The 25164-nt window shown below is 26.2% G+C and overlaps 6 protein-coding genes across 9 annotated transcripts; 5 read left to right on the plus strand and 1 right to left on the minus strand.

The window, feature by feature from the left end:
- The first annotated feature begins 59 nt into the window (after positions 1 to 59).
- Cn-iiib (cytosolic 5'-nucleotidase IIIB) lies at positions 60 to 1947 on the plus strand. Its single transcript, XM_074252128.1, has 5 exons — positions 60 to 242; positions 344 to 442; positions 515 to 584; positions 1031 to 1611; positions 1694 to 1947. Exons 1-5 carry the CDS (start codon positions 216 to 218, stop codon positions 1793 to 1795), a joined length of 879 nt encoding a protein of 292 aa, XP_074108229.1. The 5' UTR covers positions 60 to 215; the 3' UTR covers positions 1796 to 1947.
- A 401-nt stretch (positions 1948 to 2348) lies between these two features.
- LOC141533213 (uncharacterized) lies at positions 2349 to 11577 on the plus strand. 2 transcript variants are annotated; one of them, XM_074251956.1, is made up of 16 exons: positions 2349 to 2368; positions 2438 to 2672; positions 2875 to 3025; positions 3292 to 3450; positions 3842 to 4018; positions 4303 to 4930; positions 5073 to 5183; positions 5258 to 5476; positions 5611 to 5732; positions 8317 to 9029; positions 9422 to 9858; positions 10202 to 10404; positions 10499 to 10529; positions 10781 to 10921; positions 11069 to 11298; positions 11427 to 11577. In XM_074251956.1, exons 2-16 carry the CDS (start codon positions 2624 to 2626, stop codon positions 11542 to 11544), a joined length of 3489 nt encoding a protein of 1162 aa, XP_074108057.1. In that variant the 5' UTR covers positions 2349 to 2368; positions 2438 to 2623; the 3' UTR covers positions 11545 to 11577. The 2 variants fall into 2 exon arrangements, with proteins under 2 accessions (XP_074108057.1, XP_074108058.1); XM_074251957.1 differs by lacking the exon at positions 11427 to 11577 and having other exon boundaries at positions 11032 to 11243.
- Positions 11578 to 12085: 508 nt separating this feature from the next.
- LOC141533176 (lymphocyte cytosolic protein 2) lies at positions 12086 to 14301 on the plus strand. The gene is made up of 4 exons (XM_074251900.1): positions 12086 to 12249; positions 13212 to 13388; positions 13468 to 13591; positions 13823 to 14301. The coding sequence occupies exons 2-4, from the start codon at positions 13280 to 13282 to the stop codon at positions 13968 to 13970; spliced, it is 381 nt and encodes a 126-aa protein (XP_074108001.1). The 5' UTR covers positions 12086 to 12249; positions 13212 to 13279; the 3' UTR covers positions 13971 to 14301.
- Positions 14302 to 14756: 455 nt separating this feature from the next.
- Hr96 (Nuclear hormone receptor HR96) lies at positions 14757 to 18783 on the plus strand. Of its 3 annotated transcripts, none has more exons than XM_074251848.1 (5): positions 14757 to 14964; positions 15039 to 15335; positions 15967 to 17346; positions 17774 to 18193; positions 18355 to 18783. In XM_074251848.1, the coding sequence occupies exons 2-5, from the start codon at positions 15195 to 15197 to the stop codon at positions 18550 to 18552; spliced, it is 2139 nt and encodes a 712-aa protein (XP_074107949.1). In that variant the 5' UTR covers positions 14757 to 14964; positions 15039 to 15194; the 3' UTR covers positions 18553 to 18783. The 3 variants fall into 3 exon arrangements, with proteins under 3 accessions (XP_074107949.1, XP_074107948.1, XP_074107950.1); XM_074251847.1 differs by having other exon boundaries at positions 15055 to 15335; XM_074251849.1 differs by having other exon boundaries at positions 14757 to 14959; positions 15055 to 15335.
- Positions 18784 to 19565: 782 nt separating this feature from the next.
- Nagk (N-acetylglucosamine kinase) lies at positions 19566 to 22464 on the minus strand. Its single transcript, XM_074251850.1, is given in 8 exon segments — positions 19566 to 20108; positions 20111 to 20246; positions 20363 to 20661; positions 20739 to 20991; positions 21063 to 21161; positions 21542 to 21626; positions 21963 to 22190; positions 22292 to 22464. Coding segments are annotated over 7 exon segments (1158 nt in total). The 5' UTR covers positions 22061 to 22190; positions 22292 to 22464; the 3' UTR covers positions 19566 to 19920.
- Positions 22465 to 22729: 265 nt separating this feature from the next.
- On the plus strand, positions 22730 to 25131 carry LOC141533148 (uncharacterized). Its single transcript, XM_074251851.1, has 4 exons — positions 22730 to 23014; positions 23370 to 23581; positions 23995 to 24130; positions 24241 to 25131. The coding sequence occupies exons 2-4, from the start codon at positions 23410 to 23412 to the stop codon at positions 25073 to 25075; spliced, it is 1143 nt and encodes a 380-aa protein (XP_074107952.1). The 5' UTR covers positions 22730 to 23014; positions 23370 to 23409; the 3' UTR covers positions 25076 to 25131.
- Positions 25132 to 25164: the final 33 nt, after the last annotated feature.

Here is a 25164-nt window from a genome sequence, read left to right on the forward strand (position 1 = left end):
CAGTGATCATATGTTTTCTCTTTCGATAAAACAAATCCCTACTATAAAAAAAAAATAAATAAAATAAACCAACGACATTGAGACAAAAGTAAAGCGCGTATAAGACATTTTTGTACGACATATTTTTCCAAGGAGATTGACTTATATTATTATGAAAAGATAATATTTCAATTTCAGGATAATATTATTAATCATTTTACAAATAAAAATCAATCATGCCTACAGATTTGAGTCTTGACGACGTGAGTATACAACGTTACTCTCTAATTTTTTTTTTTTACTTTTAAGAAATATGACATTTCTTATTTTTTTTTATAATTTATTAATTTTGTTTAAATTTCAGATCTCCATTTTAAAAAAAGATAACGTGAAAATCCGTGACTTTGACAATGTTATTAATAAGATTAAAAAAATCCGAGCAGATGGACCGAACAAGCTACAAGTATGTAATAAATAGTGTGTTTGATCAAAATTGATATTTTTCATAATAATGATAATGACATATTTATTTTAGGTTGTTACAGATTTTGACAGAACTATTACAAAACAGCATGTTGATGGTAGACAAGTTTTGAGTAGTTTTGGTAAGTCATAAAAATTTATTTCGTCATATATTCATAGTGAAATGATCCCACGTACTGCATATAGTCTATATTATTAAGAAAATAATTTAAAAATTATTTTAACAAATTAATTACAATAAAAAAATGCTTCTAAAAATTTTCACTTGTAATTTTTATTAATTTTTATATGTGAAACTTTTTAATAATTTAATTGCTATAAAATTATAAAAAAATTTATAACTTTAAAGTTAGCAGTCACCTGATTATTTTTTTAATTTTTTTTTTAACAAATTTTCAAAAAATAATTTTTGAAAAATTGCATTTTTAATTTTTTAAAATTTCTACATGGCAATTTTTTTTTAATTATTTTTTGCCATAATTTATTTGTTAAAAAAAATTCTTAAAATTATCTAATATATACTAAATTAATTTTTAATATTTGTCAACTTATAAATTTTTTTTTTTAGGAATATTTTTTAAAAGCAGCCAAATATCAAATAATTTAAAAGCAGAAGAACAACGATTGTTCCACAAGTACCGTCCAATTGAACTCGATCATGACCTAGATATGCACAAAAAAATAGAGGCAATGGAGTCATGGATGAAAGAAAGTGACGAAATCCTCAGAGGGGTTGATTTTGATGCCTATGAAATTGAAGAGGTGGTAAAAGTCCATGGTACTGACGTCAGAGATCGAACGAAAGAATTAATTGACAGATTGAATGCTGCTGCTGTACCAGTGCTTGTTTTCAGTGCTGGTCTTGGTGATGTAGTTGAAGCTGTTTTGAAGCACCATGACGTCTTCCTAGATAATGTTAAAGTTATATCAAATTTTTTGAAATACAAGGACGGCAAAATAAATGGGTTTAAAAATGATAAGTTAATTCATGTGTTCAACAAAAATGAGCATGTCATTGATAAAGATTACTATAATACACTAAAATCAAGAAGTAACATTGTACTCATGGGAGACATGACTGGCGATGCGACGATGGCCGATGGTTCAAGTTGCGAGACAATTTTAAAAATTGGTTTTCTTTATGAACATGCAAGTTTAGAATTTAATACAAATTTATTTTTATGAAAGTAAATTTAACAGACATTAAATAATTTATTTTTTATTTTCGCAGGCTGAAACAGCGCTTCCGTCTTATTTGGATGTATTTGATATTGTACTAATTGATGATCAATCCATGGATGTTATTATTGATATTCTCAGACCAATTCTTTGAAAATTTTACTTATATTTATTATAAAAAAAAAAAATTAAACAGCCTCATTAAATTTATAACTTCTTTTGATAAAAATGTGAATTAATTAAAAACAAAAAAATTTATTGAAGCTAATATTGTTAATTGGAATGAATAAATACTTTTTTCTTTAACATCGAATTTATAATTTTACAATTCCATGAAAATTGAGTTATCTGGCACCTAAAAATTTAAATAATTTTTTCTATTGAAAAATTTTTTCACAAAATTTATCACGAAAAATTATTTTAAAAAAATTGCATTTTTAATTTCTAAAATTTCTAAATATTCATTTTTTTTTAACACTGAAATTGACAGACATTAAAAATTTTTTTATTGTAATTAATGTTTTAAAAAAATTTTTTTAATTAACAGCTGACCGCTAGCTTCAGTGTTATATAATTTTACAATTTCCCGGTTCTGTTTACTGTAAAGTTGTCGAGAGTCGATAGTAAATATTCGTTTTATCGATACCAGATTCGATATCACACCTACAATCATAATCGTTTATTTACGCGGGCCAGGCTAAAGACGTCTTACCTTGAATTTGAAGATGTAAACAAAATATATATATATATATATATATATATATATATATATATTTTTTTTTTTTTTTGTTCACAGTGGATGTGCTTACAATGATTAATATTTTATAACATGTATAATTATAAATAATTATTTATTAGTCAAGATGAAATAATAACATTTATAAATAAGTGATAATAATAATAATAAAATAATAAAATTGAAATTTTTTGGCCTCTTGACTCGGATAAGCAAAAACCGGCATTTTCGGTATCTGTTGTCATCATGAATAACAATAAATTACTCAGCTCAGACAATATATTTACGGACGATGGTAAGCATTATGAAATAACAATAATTCATTTTATTCTTATGTTATCAAATGTCAACATATTTAATTTATTTAATGTACTCAAATTTCAACAATATTTATACTAAATTTATGAATGATAAATTGTCACATTTTATTTATACATAAGTAAAAAAATTTAACAATCAATTGGTATTAATTTAATTTAATTATTGTATTGCTCCAGATATACGTAAAGTTGTTATGAATAGTTTAGCTTCTTCTCCTACTGTTTCATCAAGTTCATCGTCATTTTCTACATCAGCTTACAAACCTTCAGATGCTTCAATTCATTCCTGTATTTCATATCTTCGTTTTAAAATTCCTTCAAATTTGCCGTAAGTATATTTATCAACTACAAATGAAAAATTGATTTTTTTAATGACGCTGAAAATTAAGTTAACCAACATCTGAAAAATTTTTAGAATTTCTTTTTTTATTGAAAAATTATTTAAAAAAAAAAAAAAAATTTTTTTAAAGCAATTTTTTAAAAATATATTTTTGTTTTAATTTAATTATTGAAAAAAAAATCAAAATATTAAAAACGTCGGCTAATTTTATTATTATAATTTAGTATATTTTTATAATTATTGTTATTCTACAGAAATGATTATGTCTTGGATAAATTTATGAACTTAATGAAAGAGTATGCACCAAATGAGCGAATTAATTGGAGAAGTTTTCGACAAGCCGCCGATACGTGGATTACATCCGTCAAATCAAAATGTCCAAATGAATATGACTTTGAAATAAATGTCAATAAGTATGTAGTGAATATAGATTACATTTTACACGGTCAATGTCAATATAAAATTTTTTTTTAAATTATTTAAGTTATAAATGAGCAGTTGCTGTAGTGTTTCATATTGTTATTATCAGCAGTATTGTTTGCATCAAGGTGATTGTTAGACGATCATTATTTTTGTATAGTCATGACGCTGCTTAGCGCGATAAGCTCTTTGAGTCAATTTTACATGCTATTATAATAGTACACTTGAACAATTGTACCAACTTAGTGTTATACTTAAGGAGACAATACATTTGTTTTTCTAGAATATTCAAGCGATGTAGTTTAATATAATTTTTTTTTTGTTTTGTTTTTATGTATTGTTTAAAAAAAATAATATGTATCATTACATATCGGAATGGACCAGTGGAGAAACTGCAGATAGTCCAGATGAAGGGATTACCAATGATGATGATGATGATGATGATGATGATGATGATGATGATCCAGATGTCTTCCAAAGAGATTTCAATGATAGCGGGAAATCTACAGAACTTGTTGAATGTTCTATTTTAAATAATTCAAGTAGTAAAATAACAACAGAGTAAGTAGACCCTTTTAATTAGTAAAAATTTATTTTTTATGATAATTATGAATATTTTGATAATTACCTACAATTTTTTTGAAAATTTGATAAAATTGTGATAGTCAAATTCTTTTTTTTAAATTGTTCATTTTTTTATGTATTTTTCAAAAAAAAAAAATATATATATATATATATAAATAAAATGAAATAGAAATTTCGTTAAAAAAAATTAAAATTAAAATAGTTGGCCCCACTTGTAAATATTTACCAAATAATTTAATAAATTCTAATAATTTGATTAGGTGTAATAAACTTGATAAGTCAGTTAAATTGATATACGAAGCAGATATAGAAAATACTGAAAGTGAGCTTCTACGTAAACGGATTTATCAGTTTGAAAAAGACAATGCATGGTTGCGTGAAGAATTAATGAAATCTGAAGAGTCAGCAAATAATTATAAACAATTATTTTATTCATTTCGTCAAAAGTATGATCGTCGTAATGAAGAATATAGATTATTAGAACGTGAAAATGATGAAAAAAATGAGATAATTGATAATATGAAAAAAGATCAAAAACATTTTCAAGTTGTGCAAGAAAAATGGGAAAGGGAACGGAAGACTCTGATTAAAAAGATTGAAACTGATAAACAAAATACTGAGACTTATAGAATTAAGTATGATAAAGCTGAAAATGATAAGAAAAAATTTTCAAAACAATTAAATGTGTATCGTCGTTCATTGGATGAAAAAGAAGATTTTTGTAATGTTCTCCAAAAAGAATTAAATCAATTGAAACAAACTCTTAAAAATCTGGAAGATTATTATGAAAAAATATTCAGTGAGTTAAAAGAACAAAATGAAGACTTGAAGAGGAAAAATTTCAAGTTAGAGTTAAAGTCAAATGATGGTAAACCGAGTAGCGAACAGGTAATTAATTTTTTACTTTGGTCTTCTTTCAGGCACCCGAAAATTTTCTTGAGCCAAAAATTTTGTTCTCCAGTCGATAAATTTTTCTGTGTGAATTTATTTTTAAATTTTGTATAAATAATGGAATCGTTTAATATTTTAGCTGCATTTAATACCATCGGCAATTAATTTAGATATTTCTTTTGACCATTCGCCAGATATTAAATTTAATAATCCGTCTTCAGATTCACTGTACGACGAATTAAAAGCTTCAGTAAGTTATTAAAAAAGAAGTTGTACTTATTAATTGATTAAAATTTACTAAAAATTAATTATAAATTTTTACAGGGATTTTTGCCGGATGTTTCTTATGAAAATTCAAAAATCCGAGAACTTGAAGAGGAATTAGATTGGCAAGATGAAAAAGTTCGCAGTGCGGTAGATCAAGTCGAGTATTTAATAAAATATGTGATCGAAAAAACAAATATAAATAATAGTCGAAAATCTAACTTGGAAGCAAAATATATTTTAATTTTGCTAGACAAAATTTCACAATTATCAGAGATTGTAAGTATTAAAATTTTTAGTTTAGTGAATATTGACAACTAAACTATTATATCATCATCATCATGATCAACGTCAGAGATAGAATTATTTGTTATGGAAATATTTTTGACCTGTGACAATAAATAAATTTTTAGGTAACAGATGCATTTCAAAAACGATTCACACATGATGTAAGTTGCCAAGTTTCAGAAGACCCATGGGTGGATAAAAATTTACAAGATCTTAAAATTTTAACATACAAAAATTTCATAAAGCCGTAAGTAATTAATTAATAGATTAAATTTAGTCTTGGAAAAAATTTTAAAAGCTTTAGTGTTAGCTTAGCTTGAATATTTCGTCATAGAAACAAGCAAATACTGCTTTGAGGAAAACATAAATTTTCCACTTTAATTTTCCAAGATACAACAAAGATCAAAGAATATTATCATAAAAATAGAAACGTCGCAGGTTGCGCCGATCATTTTCATTTGTAAAACTAACGCACATAAATTATACGACGTAAAAATAACCATGGTGACCTTCGAAATCTCGGGTTAACTTAAGAATTATGTTGGTTGACCTGATTGCACGAGTTTTTATATTCAATTTTTTTCTTTTCTCAATTTTATTTTAACATTCCATGGCCTCCCACAGTCTCTTTGAAACTATATTTAAAGGACATAAAAAACAATAATGACTAAAAAATTGAAAGAAACTTTTCGAAATTCCACTCGTATTTATCATCATTAATTATCACCTATTATTAAGAGAATATCATTAAAAATATCAATAATTAAGAAATGACATTGCATCTTGTCATATAATGATATTTTTAAAGATATAAGCTCACCTCGACATTACACTCGTCGAGACTTTTCGTTTGAGTACCCACATCAATTTTTCATATATTTTATATATATATATGTATATATATATATATATATATATATATATATATATATATATATATATATATATATATATATATATATATATATATATATATATATATATATATATATATATATATATATATGTAGATATAAAAAATATATCAAAAATGCAAGTGGGTACTCAAATGAAAGCTCTTGATGAGAGCTTTCAATATTTAAGAAAATAAAGTGCAATTTAACAAAAGTCATTATTTAATAAAGCAAAATTTTATTTATTTATAGTTCACAAGTCACAGCAGTCACATAGTGACTGCAAGGTTGCTACTATATATATATATATATATATATATTTTATTTAATATTTTTCAAGACATATTCGACAATATAATGCAATTGTAACTCTCAGATTGGGTAAATCGAATGATTTATTAGAAGAGTTGAGCGAGTTAAACTGGTTATCCTCGCTCGTGACCTCTATTAGTCTATTTGAAACATAAACTTCCTCAAATCGGATTAAATCGAGTTCAATATAAACCAGAGCACTAAAGTTCTGATCAAGTAGCAATGGTTTTTCAGTATTAAAATTAATAGACATTCAATTAGATTCAATTCTCAATAGACGAGAATAGTTTAAACTCCCTCGCTCTTCAAATTAGCATGCATTTCCCTGAATCCCCTCTTTCCACTTTCATATATACATCTTTATCGTTCTCCTTCTCTGACAATCTCTTCTTTTAGAAAATATTATCATACCGTACTCAATGTTCTCGGTAAACCGTGATCGTTAGCTATCGGGCCGCATGTCTATCCGATTTGTTAGCAATAAATAACATTTTTTACTTAAAATAAAAAAAGAAAACAAATATTACAAACTGTCTGAAAAATTTAATCGTATCATTATGAGTGTACTGAAAGCTGTAATTTTATTTCTTCATCAACTACTACTTTGTTAACGTGATTACACGGTGATTTATCCTAATTAGTGCTCACAGTTTCATAACTCCGTATATTGAACAATTCTCCAATTACTTTACTCGACAATAAAGTATCTTTAATTTTTTTCTTCTTGTAAATTAAATTAAATTATAAAATTTAATTTTTAGTTTTTTTTTTGATAATACTAAAAAATAATCGTATAGTTTTTTACGAATGTATGAATATGAATAACTAGCAACCTTGCAGTGACTGCCATGACTTGTAAAATATAAATAATTAAAATTTTGCTTTATTAAATAATTACTTTTGTTAAATTGCACTGAACTTTCTAAAATATTGAAGTTTTTAAAGATATGAGCTCATCCCGATGTTACACTCATCAAGAGCTTTCATTTGAGTACCCACATGCCTTTTTGATATATTTTTCATATATACATATATATAATATATTTAAATATATTATATATATGAAAAATTGATGTGGGTACTCAAATGAAAGGTCTCAATGAGTGTAATGTCGGGATGAGCTTATATCTTTAAAAATATCATTATATGACAAGTTGCAATGTCATATTAATCTAATGTTTTAATAATATAAATATTTAAAATACAAATAAATAATGCTTGATGTAAAATCAATGTAGCACCAATTTTTACATTATAATTATTAAAAAGTGAACGCTGCAGTTGTCTAAATAGATTTATGAAGCGCTAAACCTGGAAATTGCAATGCCAGAGCTACTAATGGAGCTCACATTCCTCGACACTGATTGTTTATACAATTAAAAACCAAGGTCTCCTTGTCATTACAAGCGACGACAACTCGATCAATGGTTTTATTACCTTCTATATAACGACAGAACTGTATCTATATCTTGATTATTGTCGTCATTATTATTTTAATGTCAAGCAGATTTATATCAGAATTACTTGTGATGACCGCGAGTTAGGAAGTTCTGACCAAAAAATTTTAGAAAGTGACTCTTTTAATTTATTAAATTGTTTTTTTTTTTTTTTTTTTTTTTTTTTAAGGAGTAATTCATCGAATTTAAACACTAAAGAGAATCTGTTGTCAACGTTATCTTCTAATAGTGTTGATACAAAAATAAATCCATATTCCGCAGTCAATTGTGATAACAATAAAAAGAAGAATACTTTCAACAACAAACTGCTTATAAATGAGACACGTATTGTGAAAAAACCATCGCAGATTTTAACAACAAAACACCACTTGTTACCAAATAAAAATACTGAATGGAGTCCGATTATCTGTAACTCGCCAATAATGAGTGAAAAAAACGCACCAAGAAGAAAAATTTCCGTATTCGCGCGAACAAGTGATCTGGATAAAATATTGGAATCACAATCATCTAATGATAATTTTACAAGTAGCACTCCTGTTCCTGATCCGATTCCAGAACTTAATACTTATCGCACAGCTCAAGAATCTAGTAGCGATTCATCGGGTAATTTATCTCAACTACAAGCTTCGTTAGAAGAAAATTCAACAAATGATTGCGGTGAATCCACTTCAGTAGCAAATAATCAAATTGAATTTAATATTGCGCCGGCAAAATTCAATTTTTCACCTGCAAAAATTACAAAGCAATCTTTGGCGTCTAGTGAAAATTTGGCAACGACTGATAATAATACAAGTCAATTTAATCTACTTGGCATAGATAAAAAATTAATAGAGAGTTCAACGCCGATTTCTAATGATGATCAGTACAACAGTTCAGATAAAGGTAAAATCACTTGTATTAATTTTAAAAAAAATTTTTTAGTTATTTTTACAAGTGGGGTCCATTTTAATTTTCATTTTTTTTTAAGGAAATTTTATTGATATATTTTTTTTTGAAATATAAAAAAATGAACAATTAAAAAACAAATATTTTTTTACTTTTCAAAAAAAAATATATCAAAAACATTTTTTAATTTTTATTTGATATTTTTTTTTTGCATTTTTTGAAAAATTTATTAAAATTAAAAAAAATTTTAAATGTTAATTTTTCACCTAAATTTTTCACCCCGCTTGTAAATAATTACCAAAAATAAAAAAAAAAAAAAAAAAAAAAAAAGAATATAATGTATATTAATTATTGAAAATGAATTAATTTATGAATATTTATCATAACAGAGAATAAATCAGTGCGGAAAGAATTGAAGAACGTCACGTGGACGATTGAATCGGGTAGTAATTCTGGATCACCGAAGCAGTTTTATAATAATCGTAATAAGTGCGACATTCATGCAGTAACTGAAAAGGCCGCCAGCGAATTAGCTGCAGTCACGCTTGCAATGTCGAGTGGTGAGGATAGCTCGGATTCATCAGACAGTGATTCGGCTATTACTTGTGATAATAAAGATAATGAGAATGATAATGATAATGATAATAGTTCTGCGACTAACATTAAAAATGCTCAATATACACGTGACTCATTGGATGTTAATCAATCGTCGCACGTGAATGAATCCTTTCAAGTACTTTCAAATCCAGTCAAAATTAATTTATCAAATGGAGCGAAAAGAATTAATGACAAAACATTTACATATAAACCAACTGCTAAGCGCGAGGTAAATATTTAATTTTTATGTTTTGATTATTATATCATCATTATTATTAAATTTTATTACTTTATATTAAAGTGATGAGATTAATTGACGTTGATTAATTTGTACTTGAAATCATTTAAGTAAATTTTGCACATTCATTAAAGTGTGATTGCAATCTACATTGTGATTAATTAAACGATAAAAAAAAAAAAAATTTTATATTTGTAATTCAAAGAATTAAGATCACATATGTCAGAAGTAAAATTTCACTTTACTTTTATGCAATCTAAAAATAATTATAAAATGTTATAAATAAATATGTTTAATGATCGTTGATTATGTATTTTATTTCTATTTATTTCAGATACTGCCAGTTATGAAAAGATCGAGGTCAGAGAGTGAAAACCTTGGATGTGGTCACGAAAGTAATCTCTATATTTGCGATGTTGAAAAACCTAAATTAAATGTCAATTATCAGGAATTTAAACTAACTGTTTTTCCAAGTCTCACGGATTTTCGTTTGCAAGAATCAGGAATTGCTCATTTATCCGATACGGATGACTTAGAGTAAGAATATAATGTCATGATTTTACTTACTCATTAGTTCATTTGTGTATAATTTATCCGAGTATATTTATACAATTTTTTTTTTTTTTTATAGAGAAAAAGATTTAGTTGAAGGCGAATTAGAGGTAATTGAGTAGGAAATAAAAACACATTTGGTAATTATTTACAAGTCGGGTAAAACATATTTTGGGCCAGAATTAGGTGAAAAATTGTTCATTTAAAAAAAAAAAAAATATCAATAAAATCAAACAGAAACTTTGTTCAAAAAAATTAAATTAAAATCGTTGACCCCACTTGTAAATATTTACTACACATTTTTATTATATCTCTCAATAATTAATTACAATTTTATTTTTTGAATGTTTAAAAATTTTAGCGAAAATACGTAGCATTTTCCCTTGGACTCTGTACTGATAGATTAACACTTTCACGTAGAAAAACATTATCTCAACGTCGACGTGATCAAACGGAAAGGAATTTTACTAATGAAGTAACAAGGATGCAACAAAGTATTGAGGCAAGTATAAACCATTATTTTAAATTTCAAAAAAAAATTAAAAACAAAAAATCTAAACTAAAAATTTACATTGTAAAAATATATATGTACTTGTATAAAATATATAAAAGGCAAAAAAAAAAATGGACAACGTATTAAACTCATCAGGAACTCGCGCCATTGTGCTTTGACAGTGAGACAATTGATAGGATAGAACGTGCAAGGAATCAAATAGAAATAATAGCACAGTGTGCACGGAAAGTGTCTTGTGCTGCTGAAACACTTGGAGCTATTCAACAGGAATACAGAATTTCTCGGGCTATCCATCTTGCGGATAGGTATTTGAGGCTGCTGCGTAGTCGATGTGAAAAACTTGACCGTGATTTAACAGAATCTAAGTGAGAGTCTAAATTTATAAACTCGTGCAAATTCCTGTTGCTTCTTCCCCTCTACTGGCTTATAATTTATTTAATTTATTTAATTTATTGTCAAAAAAAATTTTTTTCAATGTCTATTCTTCTTATAGGCGAATCTTAGCAGAAAATAATATTATTGTTGACGAGAGTAATGGGGAAAACGGTGAAGAATTTACTGTAATTCGTTACCGTGGATTACCAACTTCTAATCGTACAATGGTGCGATAATAGATCAATCAAATATTTTTCTCTACAGCTCATAACCGCTTTTACCTTTTAACATTCGGTAAATATTTACAAGCGGGGTCTATTTTAATTTTCAATTTTTTTAATGAAATTTATATTTAATTTTATTGATATTTTTTTTTGTTTTAAATACATAAAAAAATGAACAATTTGAAAACAAACGTTAATTATTACAATTTTAAAAAATTTATAAATTTAAAAAAAAATTGTGATATTCAAATTTTTTTTTTAATTGTTCGTTTTTTTATGTACTTAAAAAAAAAAAAAAAAAAAAAAATATCAAAAACATCGAAAAAAGATAAAATATAAATTTTATCCAAAAACATGAGAGCCAAAATTTTTTTTTTTAACTTTCACGACATTTTTTATCATAAATTCGCCGTAAAAACAAGCAGAATAAAAAAAATTTTTAAATGTTAATTTTTCACTTAGTTATGGCCTAAAATAGGATTGACCCCACTTGTAAATAATTACCACATTTTCTATTTTTTTTTCTTATATTTATAAATAGCATTTGATATCGTGTATATTAATCTAACTATATTTTTTAGCCGGACGACAATGCTTATTACATTCAACCACTTCCGAATCCAAACGCAAATGATCCACCTCCGACGTCGGTAATTTCAAGTACAATAGAATCAACTCCCACGTTAACGTCATCAACAAGATCTTTAAATAAAATTGGTTGGTATTAAATGTTTCACTTAGAATTATCATTAAAAAAAAAAAAAAAAAAAAAAAAAAAAAAAATATAATGAGCAGAACAACACGTGTAGTGCAACTGGCTGCAAACCACTTGCATTTTACTGCTAGTACTCAGTCGCTTTTAGTTCATTGACAAATAAAGTACTTAGTCCATTAAATTTAAAATAAATAATTAAATCAAATGGCAATGAAATGCAAAAACAAAGCGGAAAATGTTCGTGTTTTTATTTAAGAATTACGCATGGTCTTGTTATTGGTTTGGGCTCGCGTTTGATTAATGAAGTGATTGATATGATTGTTCGGATAAAGCAGGCGATCTCGAAATGTTGTTATACACCGGAACACGAAATTTCGGTCCATTCAGGTTAGATTGATTAAAATTAGTATGGCATGTTATTAAAATGACTAAAATGTCTATTTTTAAATGAAACTTTACGAAATTTACCTCATGCAGAGAGACCACCGGACTGCCTAACGCGTACTAAGTCTACAGTAATAGCTCAGAGTTTAGTAGTGTCTTTCTAATCAATCGAATCACATTTAGTTTAGTTTTTATTGAATTTACAAATATTTATACATTATTTTTATTTAAAAATGGCATTAGTTAGTGGTTCAAAACGTTCTATATCACTAAATACATCTGTACGAAAACAAGCAAGTCTATCAGAATGTTTAACGTCGGCAGCGCTCACACAGGCTCGTCTCAATCTTTCAAGTCAGTAAAAAATTCACAATCAAAATCTCAATATTTTATTTTTTATTTAAAAAAAAAAATAAATTACATCTAGCAACCCTGCAGTCAGTCAGCAGAATAAAATCTTGCTTTATTAAATAATGAATTTTTCTAAATTGTACTGACAAAAAATTTTTCTTATTCTCTTAATAATATAAGATATCAATAGACTGATTTTTTCATCATGATGATATTAATTTAATTGCAGAACGATCACCAGAAAAAAAATCAGCAACTTTACCACACTCTGGCAGTAATACATCTCTATCAGCGGAAATGAGAGCTACTAGACCGTTACCACCACCTCCGTTTGGACAATCTTACATGGAATCATCGTGGTTTCATAATGTTACACGCGAACAAGCTATTGCTCTTATCAAAGAACGTAAGAATAATTTTATATTTACATCAACTATTAAGGTCATCATCTACCTGATAATAATTTAAATTTAATTTATTAATAGGCGCTCGTAATGGATATTTTTTACTAAGACCATCGACGTCAGATCTCAATAATCCTTTAGTTCTTGTGCTTTGGTTTAAAGACAGAGTTTATAATGTTCCTGTGAGAAAAAGAACTGATAGCAGGTAATTTAAATTATAAAATTTGGTAAAAGACCCAGTTATTGACACTTGCAATTTTATTTTAATTAAAAAAAAAAATCAACTCTGGTAAATTAATAAATATAATTTTTGAGTTAAAAATTTTAAGATAATTTGTTTTTTGAGATTATTAATATTTTTAATTAGAATAAAATTGCAAGTGTCATTTTTTTTTTTTTTTTTTAAATAAATGAGATAATTTTTTTTTTTTTACAGATATGCATTAGGATCATTAAAAGCTGACGAACAAACTTTTGCAACTGTCGAAGAAATTATTAAATTTTATTCGAAAGAAGAATTAGTTTTATACTCCGGTGGAATACAGATGGGTCGTACGAGATTAACTGATACGCCTTCTAAATAATAATATACCATCAGTGCATTTTAAATAAATTTTAATAAAGTTAGATTTAAGAGTGATATAAATTTAATATGATGAAGAATAATGAGTCTGTTTTTTATGACTGATTTTTGTATGAATTTTATAAATTACGGTTTGTAATATTACTTAATAACTATTTTTATGGATTTAAAATATGTATAATTTATATATTAACATATCATAAGTGCACTTAAATATTTATCGATAATTTATCACACCACAAGTGCAATTAATAATTAAATATTTAAAAGAAATGTGCATTTATTTCTGAAAAGAAAAAAAAACGATAGTCTATTCTCTCTAATATTTTTATGTTAAAAATGTGATCAAAATAAAATATAAATTGTATTAATTAAATATTTTTTTTTTTTTTTTTTTTAATTATTCCTTTCACTTATTTTTTTTTGATAATTAATCTTGCTTACTTAACATTTTTATCAAGAGATTAAACAATATGATATCGTCTTTAAAGGAAGCTCAAAGTTTAAGGAATTTTTTTATTTAATAATCTTTATTATTATTTTGTAATTTTTATTAATTTTTTAATTAATTAAAACTCTAAAAAAAATTTTAATATCAGTGTTATAATTTAATTTATTTAAATTGAATAAAAAATTATTTAAAAATTCAAATTTAAAAAAAACGCGCGCCAATTATACCAACACTGAAAAAGCGCTCCAATGATACCAAAGCTAAAAAATAAACATTCGCTAATTTTATTTGACAAACACAGTTGTAGACTTGATTGAATAATGACAGAAGTGTGATAGAGACAGATCATACGTAATAAAATAGACATTTATATTTCTAAAAAGAATTTAATAGAACCTAGCATTCACACACACGTTTTTCTTACATAGCTTATTGTGTTAAGTTTGTTGATAAGTGAGAGTCAATTTAAAGGTTTATTCAAGTTGTCATTTGAAATAATTCTATTTCAAGACTTTGTCAACACTGCAAGATTTATTGTTGTTTAGTAAATCAATTAATCCTAATTGTTCTTTTTTTATTTTATTATGAATTAGTTTAAATAATAAAAAAGGTTCATAGTTATCTATTATTTCAGAGCTTATTAAAAATGAGTCACCCATTATTATCCTCGTGGTTGATTTAAGAATAACAACAAACATTCGCAAGTGATGAAGTGATTTCGAAATCACATTAAAACGTCAATAAACACTATAATTACTTACGTATTTTTAAAATATGGAAGATGAACAGACAAATGGTAGAGAAGCTAACAAAATTTGTGGTGTTTGTGGAGACCGAGCTTTGGGATATAATTTTAATGCTGTGTCATGTGAAAGCTGCAAAGCTTTTTTCAGGAGAAATGCCCTAAAAAACAAGGTGAAATTATTTATACAGAAGTTAGCCGACTTTTTTAATTTTTTTATTTATTTTATTTATTAAATTAGAACTAAAAAATATTTTTTAAAAATTACACGTGTAGTTCTTGAAATTTTTTACAAATTAAATTTTTTGTTGTAATTATTTCAATAAAAAAAATTATTATAAATTTTAGATGTCGGCTAACTTAATTTTTATGACAAGCTACTATAAATTTAAAATATTAAAAATTTTTTTTAATAATTTAATTAGTATTTCATAGTTTTTCTAGTTATTTATAGTTTTTCAAATTTTTTTGCAGAATTTATTTTTTTAAAAAAATTATTTATAAAAAATTGCATTTTTAATTTTTGGTTTTTTTTTTAATATTAAATTAGAACTAAAAAATATTTTTTTTTTAATTACACTTATATTTTTAAAAAATTTTTTTTTGTGATAATTTTTTCCAAAAATAAAATTCTAAAAATTCTTAATTTTTATTAACATTCATATTTTTACTTTTTTTACTCAAAATTTAATTTGACCTCAAAAGTAATAATTTTATTAAGCGACAAACAAATTGATAATGATAACGATAGACATTAATTTAAAGATAACCAATGAAATAAGTGTTGAAATAATTGTTTTGTAGGATTTTAGGTGTCCATTTTCTGAAAACTGTAATGTCACACCGGTAACGCGGCGATTCTGTCAAAAATGCCGGCTGGACAAGTGCTTCAGTATCGGCATGAGAAAGGAGTATATAATGACAGAAGAAGACAAGGTCCTTAAACGACAGAAAGTGGAGCAGAATCGTGCGAAAAAAAGGTCGTTTGACGAGTTACGAGGTCCTAAAATGAAGCGAGAAGTTATTGAAGATGCTAACTTTGATGACACTTCGATGTCAGTTGCTTCAGTAGCTTCAACAGTGTCAGAGACTTACTTTTGGGAGTCTGATAAAAAGTACACTGATTTAGACGGGAACAGAGAGCGTACTATTGAGAGTATGAGCCCAATCACTGCTGCAAGTGTACCTAGTCCTTCAAGCCCTCCAGAGAATCGAGATATTATCGGTTCCAAAACACTGGAGATGCTTAAAGATTCAACGCAGCCAAGTCAGTCATTTCAGAAATGCAATACTCATTTATCTACAAAAAATCCTTGCAGTTCAGAGAAACTTATTACGTGTAATGAGTCACTAAATAATAATAATAATAATAATAATAATAATAATAATAATAAGGAGTATTCTTACCTTGATTCTTGTGGAATTACCGGCAGGTTGGATGATGATAGTTTGATCGAAGATAAAAATACCGAGTTGGTATTATCTAGAGACAGGCCGGAAAGTAGTTCATCTGTGATTGAAGATTGTACAAAAAATGGACAGACAAAATCATCAATTTTTGTTGATAAATTTACGATAAAATCAGAATTTTTTATTAAAATTCTTCAGGATAATCCTCAGTTGGTTGCTAAATTATTACAAGACAAAAGTACTGTTACTAAAATGATGTCAGAGCCGCAAGTAGCTATTATGTTAGCAAATGATTCTCAGGTATCGAGGCTTTTAGAGCTTGATAATGAATCTAGTAAATCAAATAATTTAACGATTACTAGTAGAGGCTCTAATAATATTATTTGTAATTTATTGGATTCAGAGCAGCAAAATGTTGATAATCCAATATTGACTAATTTAATTACAAGCCATAAATCTAGTGAAAGTGATAATAAAGTTGATGAATTTAATGGTGGAAATGACTGGAGTAGAGAGACCGATGATGTAACTAGAGATGTCGTTCAAGATGTTCAAAGAATTCCTATAGCGGCTAATTCAATAGAATCAATACTCTGTGAGGCTATTAAATTAGAATTTTCAGCTTATTCTGCTTTAAGAGGAAATCAAAATAGTCGAGAATTAAATGATGCTGAACGGGCTAAATTAAATGAGTTAATTGTCGCTAATAAAGCACTGCTTGCGCCTTTAGATGATGATATTACCAATTTGATTGGTGAAGAATGTCGATTCAAGGTTTGTTTTTTATTTTTTTTTATTTTTAATACAATTAATTTATATTATTAAGAAATATACATAATTAAGAAATTACCTTGTATCTTGAAAACTATTGACATTTTTAAAAATATAAGCTCATCCCGATGTTACACTCATCAAGACCTTTCATTTGAGTACCCACATGCATTTTCATATATTTTTCATATATACATATATATATATATATATATATATATATATATATATATATATATATATATATATATATAAATATATGAAAAATTGATGTGGGTATTCAAATGAAAGCTCTTGATGAGTATAACATCGGGATGAGCTTATATTTTTAAAAATTTCAATATTTAAGAAAGTACAGTGCAATTTAACAAAAGTAATTATTTATTTATTTAGAGTTGAAAAGTTTTAAATATTATTTTTATTTTAACAGGGCACTGCCGAATATTCTGATCCGATGCTTTTAGATGTTATAAATTTGACAGCGGTGGCTATTAGAAGATTAATAAAAATGGCTAAAAAAATAAATGCTTTCAAAAATATGTGTCAAGAAGATCAACTGGCTCTTTTAAAAGGCGGTTGCACTGAAATGATGATCTTGCGGTCAGCATTGAATTATGATTCTGATAAAAATATGTGGAAAATACCTCATAGTCAAGAAAAAATGTCAAAAATAAAAGTTGAAGTACTGAAAGAAGCTAAAGGTAATCTTTATTCTGAACATGCAAGATTTGTTGGAACTTTTGATCCTCGTTGGCGTGATGAAAATATTATTTTAATACTAAGTGCCATTGCTTTATTTACACCAGATAGACCACGTGTTGTTCACAGCGACGTAATTAAATTAGAACAGGTGATACTATTTATTTTATTAATCATTTTAACTTTAATAATTGAAGAGCTGATTTTCAAAAGTTTTTTTTCTCGATTAATCAAAAATGAAAAGATACCCTTTTGAAATTCAACTCCTAAATTTAGGGTGTATATTAATCTACTTGATTTTATCATTTACAGAATTCTTATTATTATTTATTAAGAAGGTATTTAGAAAGTATATATCCAGGATGTGAAGCAAAATCGACGTTTTTAAAGCTTATACAAAAAATATCCGAGCTTCATAGACTTAATAATGAAGTTGTTGATGTCTATTTAAATGTAAACCCTTCAAGTGTTGAGCCACTATTAATTGAAATATTTGATTTAAATCACTAGCGTACTGCTGAGCAATTGTATAATGTATTATTATAGTTAAAAAAAAAAAAAAAAAAAAATCAAATTTTTTAAGTATTTAGCTTATTAATTGTTATCATTAATAATAGTTTATGTATGTATTATTTCATGTTGTATTCCAAGTTGTGCAAATATCTATTTTATACTGTTAAATAATCAAAGAGAATGTATTGTAGATAAAAATAATTTTTATTTTATCATTATTGTTACTGATATTACTGTTTTAACTAAACGGTAAAAACAAGATTACACTGGATATCATCCTAGATTATACTGAGTCAAAAAAAAAAAAAATCCAGATTATACTCAGTATAATCTGGATTATAATGAGCATAATCCAGATATCACTGAGTATAATCTGGGATGATGTCCAGTGTCATCTTGTTTTTTTCCGTGTACTCAATGTAAAATATTAATTTTATTTTACATAAAATGTAAAAAAACAATTTTTTTTTTTTTTTTTTTTTTTTACAAAAACTCGGGAGTAAAAAATAGTGAAATATTTTAGTTATGTATTGAATTATTTTTACTCAAAAAAATAATTGTGATACCGTGTACAAAAATACATATATTTTTTAAATATATCAACGATAATTTTTTTTTTTTTTTTTTTTTTTTTTTAATTTACTTCTTTGTATCCTGTTGTATTACCTTGAGTACAAGGTAATCGAGGAGTGAAAACATTGAAGATCAATTTGGCCTTTCACTACCACTCGTAACGCCTGTTAAAATTATAACAATAAGTGAAAATAATTTTTTTATTAATATAATTAATATTACTGACTGTTAGTATCCCAAAGAAGTCCAAGTTTCCATAGAGCCAGAAAAATAAGCATTGGTAATATGAAGAAAAATAAAATTGTAAATAGAGAAAATGCAATTATGTATCCAGTTAAATTAAAGATTTTAACTAGAGTCCATGTGAAACAATACCAAATCCATCCCAAGATGGTAGTTACTCCCATTTTTGCAAATTAAAAAAATTTATAAAATCATTTTTATTAGACTGTCAAATTTTATGATCACTTTATTTGTTCCCATATTCACGTAATATATAATTATGTCATCGCGTTTGTTGATAGGTAGAACATTGACTTTGACTTTCAAAGATCTTTCCTTATAAACAATTACTTATAGTAAAATTTAGTTTAGTTAAAAAATTTTTTGACTCAAATCAAGATGAAATTTTTCAAAATTATTTACTTGATTCAAGTAAATTTTTTTCTATCCATAATGTAATATTGCTATCTATAAAATAATTATTGCCGTAAATTGATTCAATATCTTAATCTTAGCTTAATTGCACTTATTGGTTTACGTACTATACTAAATAGTTTTATAAAATAAATTTTATGATACAGTTACATTGATAGCCTCGTAAATATTGTCAATAGTCTCAACAGGCGTTCCTTTCGTCGGTTCAGTGCCTCGCTTAAAATGAAAAAAAGCCTCGGAATTTTTATCATGTGTTTTAACAAGACTTTCACAAGATATTTTTTCTCCCGCAACGTAACAAGCACCAATCGCCGAAGGCGCACCAATCGTAATAAAGTCAATTCATCAACCAACTGTCCTTCTTGAATCTCTTTTATAAAACCTTTTTCCATAAAATTCCACGACTTCCAAACTGAACCAACGCAGATGACCTTTATGCCTCCAGGGGCTAACTTTACATCCTGGTAAAAAAATAAATAAATTTAGATTTAAATCATAAATAATTTTTAATGAATACATTTTTAGTGAATAATTTTTAAATAAATTTTAAAAAAAAAAAAAAAAAAAAAAAACCTACATTGTGAGCTTTGGCGACCAGCGTATTGACATATCGTGCAAGATATTGTCCAGTTAAAGTAAATAAAGTTTCACACAGTGGATCTTTTTTTTCGCATCCCGCAACAATTTCTTTTGTAAACATTGCGAATTTACTTTTATCAAAATTAGAATATAAATGTGGAAGCATTTCGTTGATACTATTTACATGAAAAAATGTTTTCATAGCCGCCCAAATGAATGCTGTAGAGTGGGGAGCTTTATGCAAGCCATCCATGTCATCAAACACATATTTACAAGCTTTGTGAGCGATCCAGAAAGCTACAATAATTTATTAATTTATTAAATAAATAAATAAATAAATATATAATAATAATTATATTTTTAATTAAAATTACCTCCGCCTTCATCACCGATCATATGACCCCAGCCTCCGCATCCATGCGTACTGTTGTCTGAATTAATTAGCAAACTATTGCTTCCTGTTCCCGCAATAAGAACTATGCCTCCGCAATCAGAACCAGTTTTCAAGCTTCCCATCGTGTCTGATCCAATAATGTAGTCTTTACTGGCATACGGATATTCTTTTGTCAAGGTTTCTATTAATTTGCAATTTGTTTCTTCCTCCTCGCAGCCACTCAAACACAGACCCTAGAATATTCACCTCCGTAAATTTGTTTCAATTACAAATACAGTTTCATCAAACAAAATTAAGAACATACGACACAATCTAATAGACGTGATTCGGGGATGTTTAAAGTTTCTTTCGCTCGGAGGATCATGTTGTTTATTCTCGTAGCAGTTTCTTTCATACCCAAACCCTAAAATAATTATTACATTAATTATTTATATTATTAAGAGAATAAAAAAAATTTTTTAAATCAAAACTTTTTTTAATTAAATAAAAAAAATTATCACAAATTTCAAATTCCAAAAAATTTTTATCAAAATTAATTTCAAATTAAAAAAAAAATTTTTTTTATCATTTTTATGCATTTAAAATAAAAATATGTTGTTTTCCGAAAAAAAAATTTTTTTTTACGCCCTTTTGGCCCCAAAAAAATTTTTTTTCGTCATTTCTACGCATTTCAAGTAAAAATACATTTTTTCCGGAAAAAAAATTTTTTTATTTATAGTTCACAAGTCAACAGTGACTGCAAGGTTGCTCGTTAAAAATTAAGCAGTGCAACATGTTCATTACCCAATGATTTGTACCGGGACCTTTGATATGTGTAAGTTGATTTCCATTGCCGTCCATTATTATCAGAGATGAATGTGTACCGCCTCTGAAATAATACTTTCATTATTTAAATTGACCTAATTTATTGTACGAGTTTTCTCAGTGATAATTTAAAGTCAAAAAAAATTAGATGGAATCATTCCATAAGTATATAAATATTAAAATGTAATTAAATATTAAGTATGCAGATTATTTAAAATTAAATCAATTTTACAAAAATATAAGGAAGTTATTTATCTTATCAATAGATTATCTATTTATCAAGATAGCAAATAAGATTTTTTTTTCTTCAAATTCATGGCTAACTGATAACAGTGTGAAATTTTTTTTATAAATATTTTTGTCATTTGTCTTTGAAAAAAAAAAAAAAAAAAAAATCTACCCTTCAATTCCACCAATAATTATTTCATCACGACTGGAAGCTGATTCTTCAGGCATTTTACAACAAAAATTATTACTTTTATTGTCCTTATCCTTCATTTTATGCACTAACGTTTATATTTAACATAAATATTTTCATAAATTTGCTTATTAAAAGCAAAACTTGATGTAAATAAAATTACTTTATCCCAATCACGTACACCAGCTTATTTTATCACTTTTTAACAATCTAAAATTGAAGAACAATTGTTCATATGTCAAACAATGTGATATTATTTATAACTGACGTTATAAGTTATTAAAAAAGCAATAAAAATAATTTATTAATACCGCGCCGTAAAAATAAAGATTAATTTTATTGTTGTTATATAAAATAACAAAGCGTTTAAAAATTTTTTAAACTTTAAATGACCCAGTCAGAAGAGATTTAAATTCTTGACAGCTGTCACTGGTGTCAGATGTTGTCCGGTAGATATTTTCCTGATTTCTGCTGAGATATATCACATTTAACTCCCGTCTGGTTGCTAGGAAAATAAAAGAAAGCAAAAAAAAAAAAAAAAAATGAAAGTCTTAAAGTTAGTCAAAGGTCGAAACTCGCAAAAAAACGGTCCACGATTTATTATTGGTTAAAATTTAGGCGCGCTTTTTAAATTTCTAGTGTTTGAATAATGTACATTTGAATAAAACCACTCAGTCGATAAATTCTTAAATTTAATTACTAGTCACAGATGTCGCTACTTTTTATCGCTACTATTGCTTGCGTTACACTTTATCTATTTTTATTATCTATTAATATAATTAAATAAAACTCTATTTAACAATTAAATAAATTAAAAAATTGTTTTGGTAAAAATTTTAATTTGTTTGTTGGATAAAATTCTTTGTGAGTAACAGCACAAGCAGGTTTAAGTTTGCTCTTCCTATAGTTTTTTGCCTTTAAGCTTTAGGCAGCTACTATGGCGTCCCTTAGACAGCGACCATGTCGCATGTAGTTTCATTGACGGTCCCTTTATTTTTTCACGTTGTCGACGACGCGATTTTCGCAGATTTTAGGTATGTACTTCATATTCTCCGTTTACAAATGAAAAGACGTTGGCGATTGTCAATAATTAAAAACTATACTATTTTAGATTTCCCTTAATAATCCAAAAATTCAAGCCAACTTTTTTTATTTGTTAAATAAATACATTAATTAGAAGATAATTATTGTAAAAAGGTCATTCAATCTGGCAACTAGCCATTAAGGAACGATTATGACCTCAATGGAAACAAAACTAATAATTTCATCAAGAATACTTTTTTTTCTTCGATAATAATAATAAATTTATTAAATTAATGATTTAAGATATTCGTGCAATTATTTATTTATTATTATTATTATTATTATTATTTTTTTTTTTTTTTTCAGAAAAATCACTCAACTAATGTAATTGTCAATATTTTAAAAAATGATGATGCCCACAATGCCTCCTGATGCCCATAAAATTTCATTAAAAATTATTGAAGCTATTAGACAACACCCGGTACTTTATATATCTGACGTTAAAGGTACTGCAATAAAGTTACAGGAATTTCGTCAAAAAGTATGGAAAAGAATTTCTGATGAATTAGGGTTAGATGGTAATTATATTTATTTTTTTACTAAATTTATACAACAAATCCAATTATACCTAATGAAAATAAAGTTAGCAGACATTTAAAATTTTTTAGAATTTTTTTTTACTGAAAAAATTATTACAAAAAAATAAAAAAAAATTTGCACGTGTAATAAACTGCAAAAGCAATTTTTAAAGAATATTTTTTTGTTTTAATTTAATTATTAAAAAAGAATAAAAAAATTTAGAACAAATTTAGACAGTAATAAATTTTTTTTTTAAATTGCACCTGTAGTTTTTCAAATTTTTTAGTGTGGAATTTTTTTGATAAATTTTTTTCATTATAATTTAACTTTTATCAAAATAGAAAAAATTGTTAAGTATTTATTTTTTTATTTTATAAATATATTTCGATAATTAAATAATTTTTTTTTACAGCTAGTTGGGTTAGACTTCGATGGAAGAATTTACGTGATACTTACTGTCGTATATTAAAATTCAAAAATAAAGCTGAAAAAGGCGTTAGAAGAAAAAAATGGATTTTTGAAGATCATTTAAGTTTTTTAAAATTTCCGTAAGTATTAATTAATAAAAATTAAGTTAAAAATTGTTATTATTGTTAATTCCCATTTTTCTTTTTAACATAATTATAAATATTAATAAATTCTTTATTTGTATATTTAGGTATGAACCAGATTACGTACCACAGTGCGTAGAATTAAGTGATGAATATATTGAAGAAATAAATCGCGGAGGAGTTGGTACAGAAAGTCTTTTAGAACAATTAGAAGATCGTAATGATGAAGACTACAGTGAGTACTTAGAAGTACTGGAAGAAACAAACGCGGACCCAATCGCTATACTGCCTCATAACACTATTGAAATAATAGATAACAGTCAACAGCATTTAACTACAGATATGATAAACAGTTATGACAACCAGAATGTTTCCAACGGGGTTAACATTTACACACAGATTCAATCCAAATATCGTAAAATACGCCCTAAAAGAATGAAACTAAATGATTATGAAGAAACCAGAGAATCTATTGATCTAAGTGATAATAACTATGGCATACTCAGCCCTAATTTTAAAATTGAACAATTAAAATTACCTAAAGTTCATAATAATAATAATAGTAGTAGTAGTAGTAATGATAATAACAATGTTAATGTAAATCCTATTATTATAAATCCAACACCCAACACTACAAAAGTTCAGGAAAAAAAAGAAGAAAATGTTACAGAGGCTAAAAGCGAGCCAGTACAAGCACAATCGGTAGAAACAACGAGTACCGAATTATTTTTTAACAGCATGGCACAAACTGTTAAATTATTACCACCCAAAGCACAAGCTGAAGTTAAAATGGCTGTTTGTAAAATAGTTACTGAAGCTGAGTTACGGTGTTCGAAAAAAAAACTATCTGCTAATACCCAACAATTTATTACGCCTCCAGGTATGATTCCAAAATTAGTATTAATTCCTTGCAGTATGATTGATAATCAAGAAAATAAATGAAAAAAAAATTAATGTATCAAATAATACGTATAAAAGTTTTTAAAACGTAAATTAAATGTAATTATTCAGTTATTCTTGTTTAATTTTAT

This window comes from Cotesia typhae, unplaced genomic scaffold (assembly GCF_013202065.1).
Source record: "Cotesia typhae breed Kobodo isofemale line unplaced genomic scaffold, CoteBio_Ctyphae contig_83, whole genome shotgun sequence".
Taxonomy (NCBI): Eukaryota; Metazoa; Arthropoda; class Insecta; order Hymenoptera; family Braconidae; genus Cotesia; species Cotesia typhae.

Bases quoted from the DNA above. Each gene is read 5' to 3' on its own strand.
- Hr96 (XM_074251848.1), top strand. From the start codon at position 15,195: ATGGAAGATGAACAGACAAATGGTAGAGAAGCTAACAAAATTTGTGGT. The intron at 15,336-15,966 runs GTGAAATTATTT...ATTGTTTTGTAG, and splicing joins GAAATGCCCTAAAAAACAAG to GATTTTAGGTGTCCATTTTC. The intron at 18,194-18,354 runs GTGATACTATTT...TATCATTTACAG, and splicing joins ACGTAATTAAATTAGAACAG to AATTCTTATTATTATTTATT.
- LOC141533176 (XM_074251900.1), top strand. From the start codon at position 13,280: ATGAGAGCTACTAGACCGTTACCACCACCTCCGTTTGGACAATCTTAC. The intron at 13,389-13,467 runs GTAAGAATAATT...ATTTATTAATAG, and splicing joins TATTGCTCTTATCAAAGAAC to GCGCTCGTAATGGATATTTT. The intron at 13,592-13,822 runs GTAATTTAAATT...TTTTTTTTACAG, and splicing joins AGAAAAAGAACTGATAGCAG to ATATGCATTAGGATCATTAA.
- LOC141533148 (XM_074251851.1), top strand. From the start codon at position 23,410: ATGATGATGCCCACAATGCCTCCTGATGCCCATAAAATTTCATTAAAA. The intron at 23,582-23,994 runs GTAATTATATTT...TTTTTTTTACAG, and splicing joins TGATGAATTAGGGTTAGATG to CTAGTTGGGTTAGACTTCGA. The intron at 24,131-24,240 runs GTAAGTATTAAT...TTGTATATTTAG, and splicing joins TTAAGTTTTTTAAAATTTCC to GTATGAACCAGATTACGTAC.
- Cn-iiib (XM_074252128.1), top strand. From the start codon at position 216: ATGCCTACAGATTTGAGTCTTGACGAC. The intron at 243-343 runs GTGAGTATACAA...TTTAAATTTCAG, and splicing joins CAGATTTGAGTCTTGACGAC to ATCTCCATTTTAAAAAAAGA. The intron at 1,612-1,693 runs GCAAGTTTAGAA...TTATTTTCGCAG, and splicing joins TTGGTTTTCTTTATGAACAT to GCTGAAACAGCGCTTCCGTC.
- LOC141533213 (XM_074251956.1), top strand. From the start codon at position 2,624: ATGAATAACAATAAATTACTCAGCTCAGACAATATATTTACGGACGAT. The intron at 3,026-3,291 runs GTAAGTATATTT...GTTATTCTACAG, and splicing joins AAAATTCCTTCAAATTTGCC to AAATGATTATGTCTTGGATA. The intron at 5,477-5,610 runs GTAAGTATTAAA...ATAAATTTTTAG, and splicing joins TTTCACAATTATCAGAGATT to GTAACAGATGCATTTCAAAA.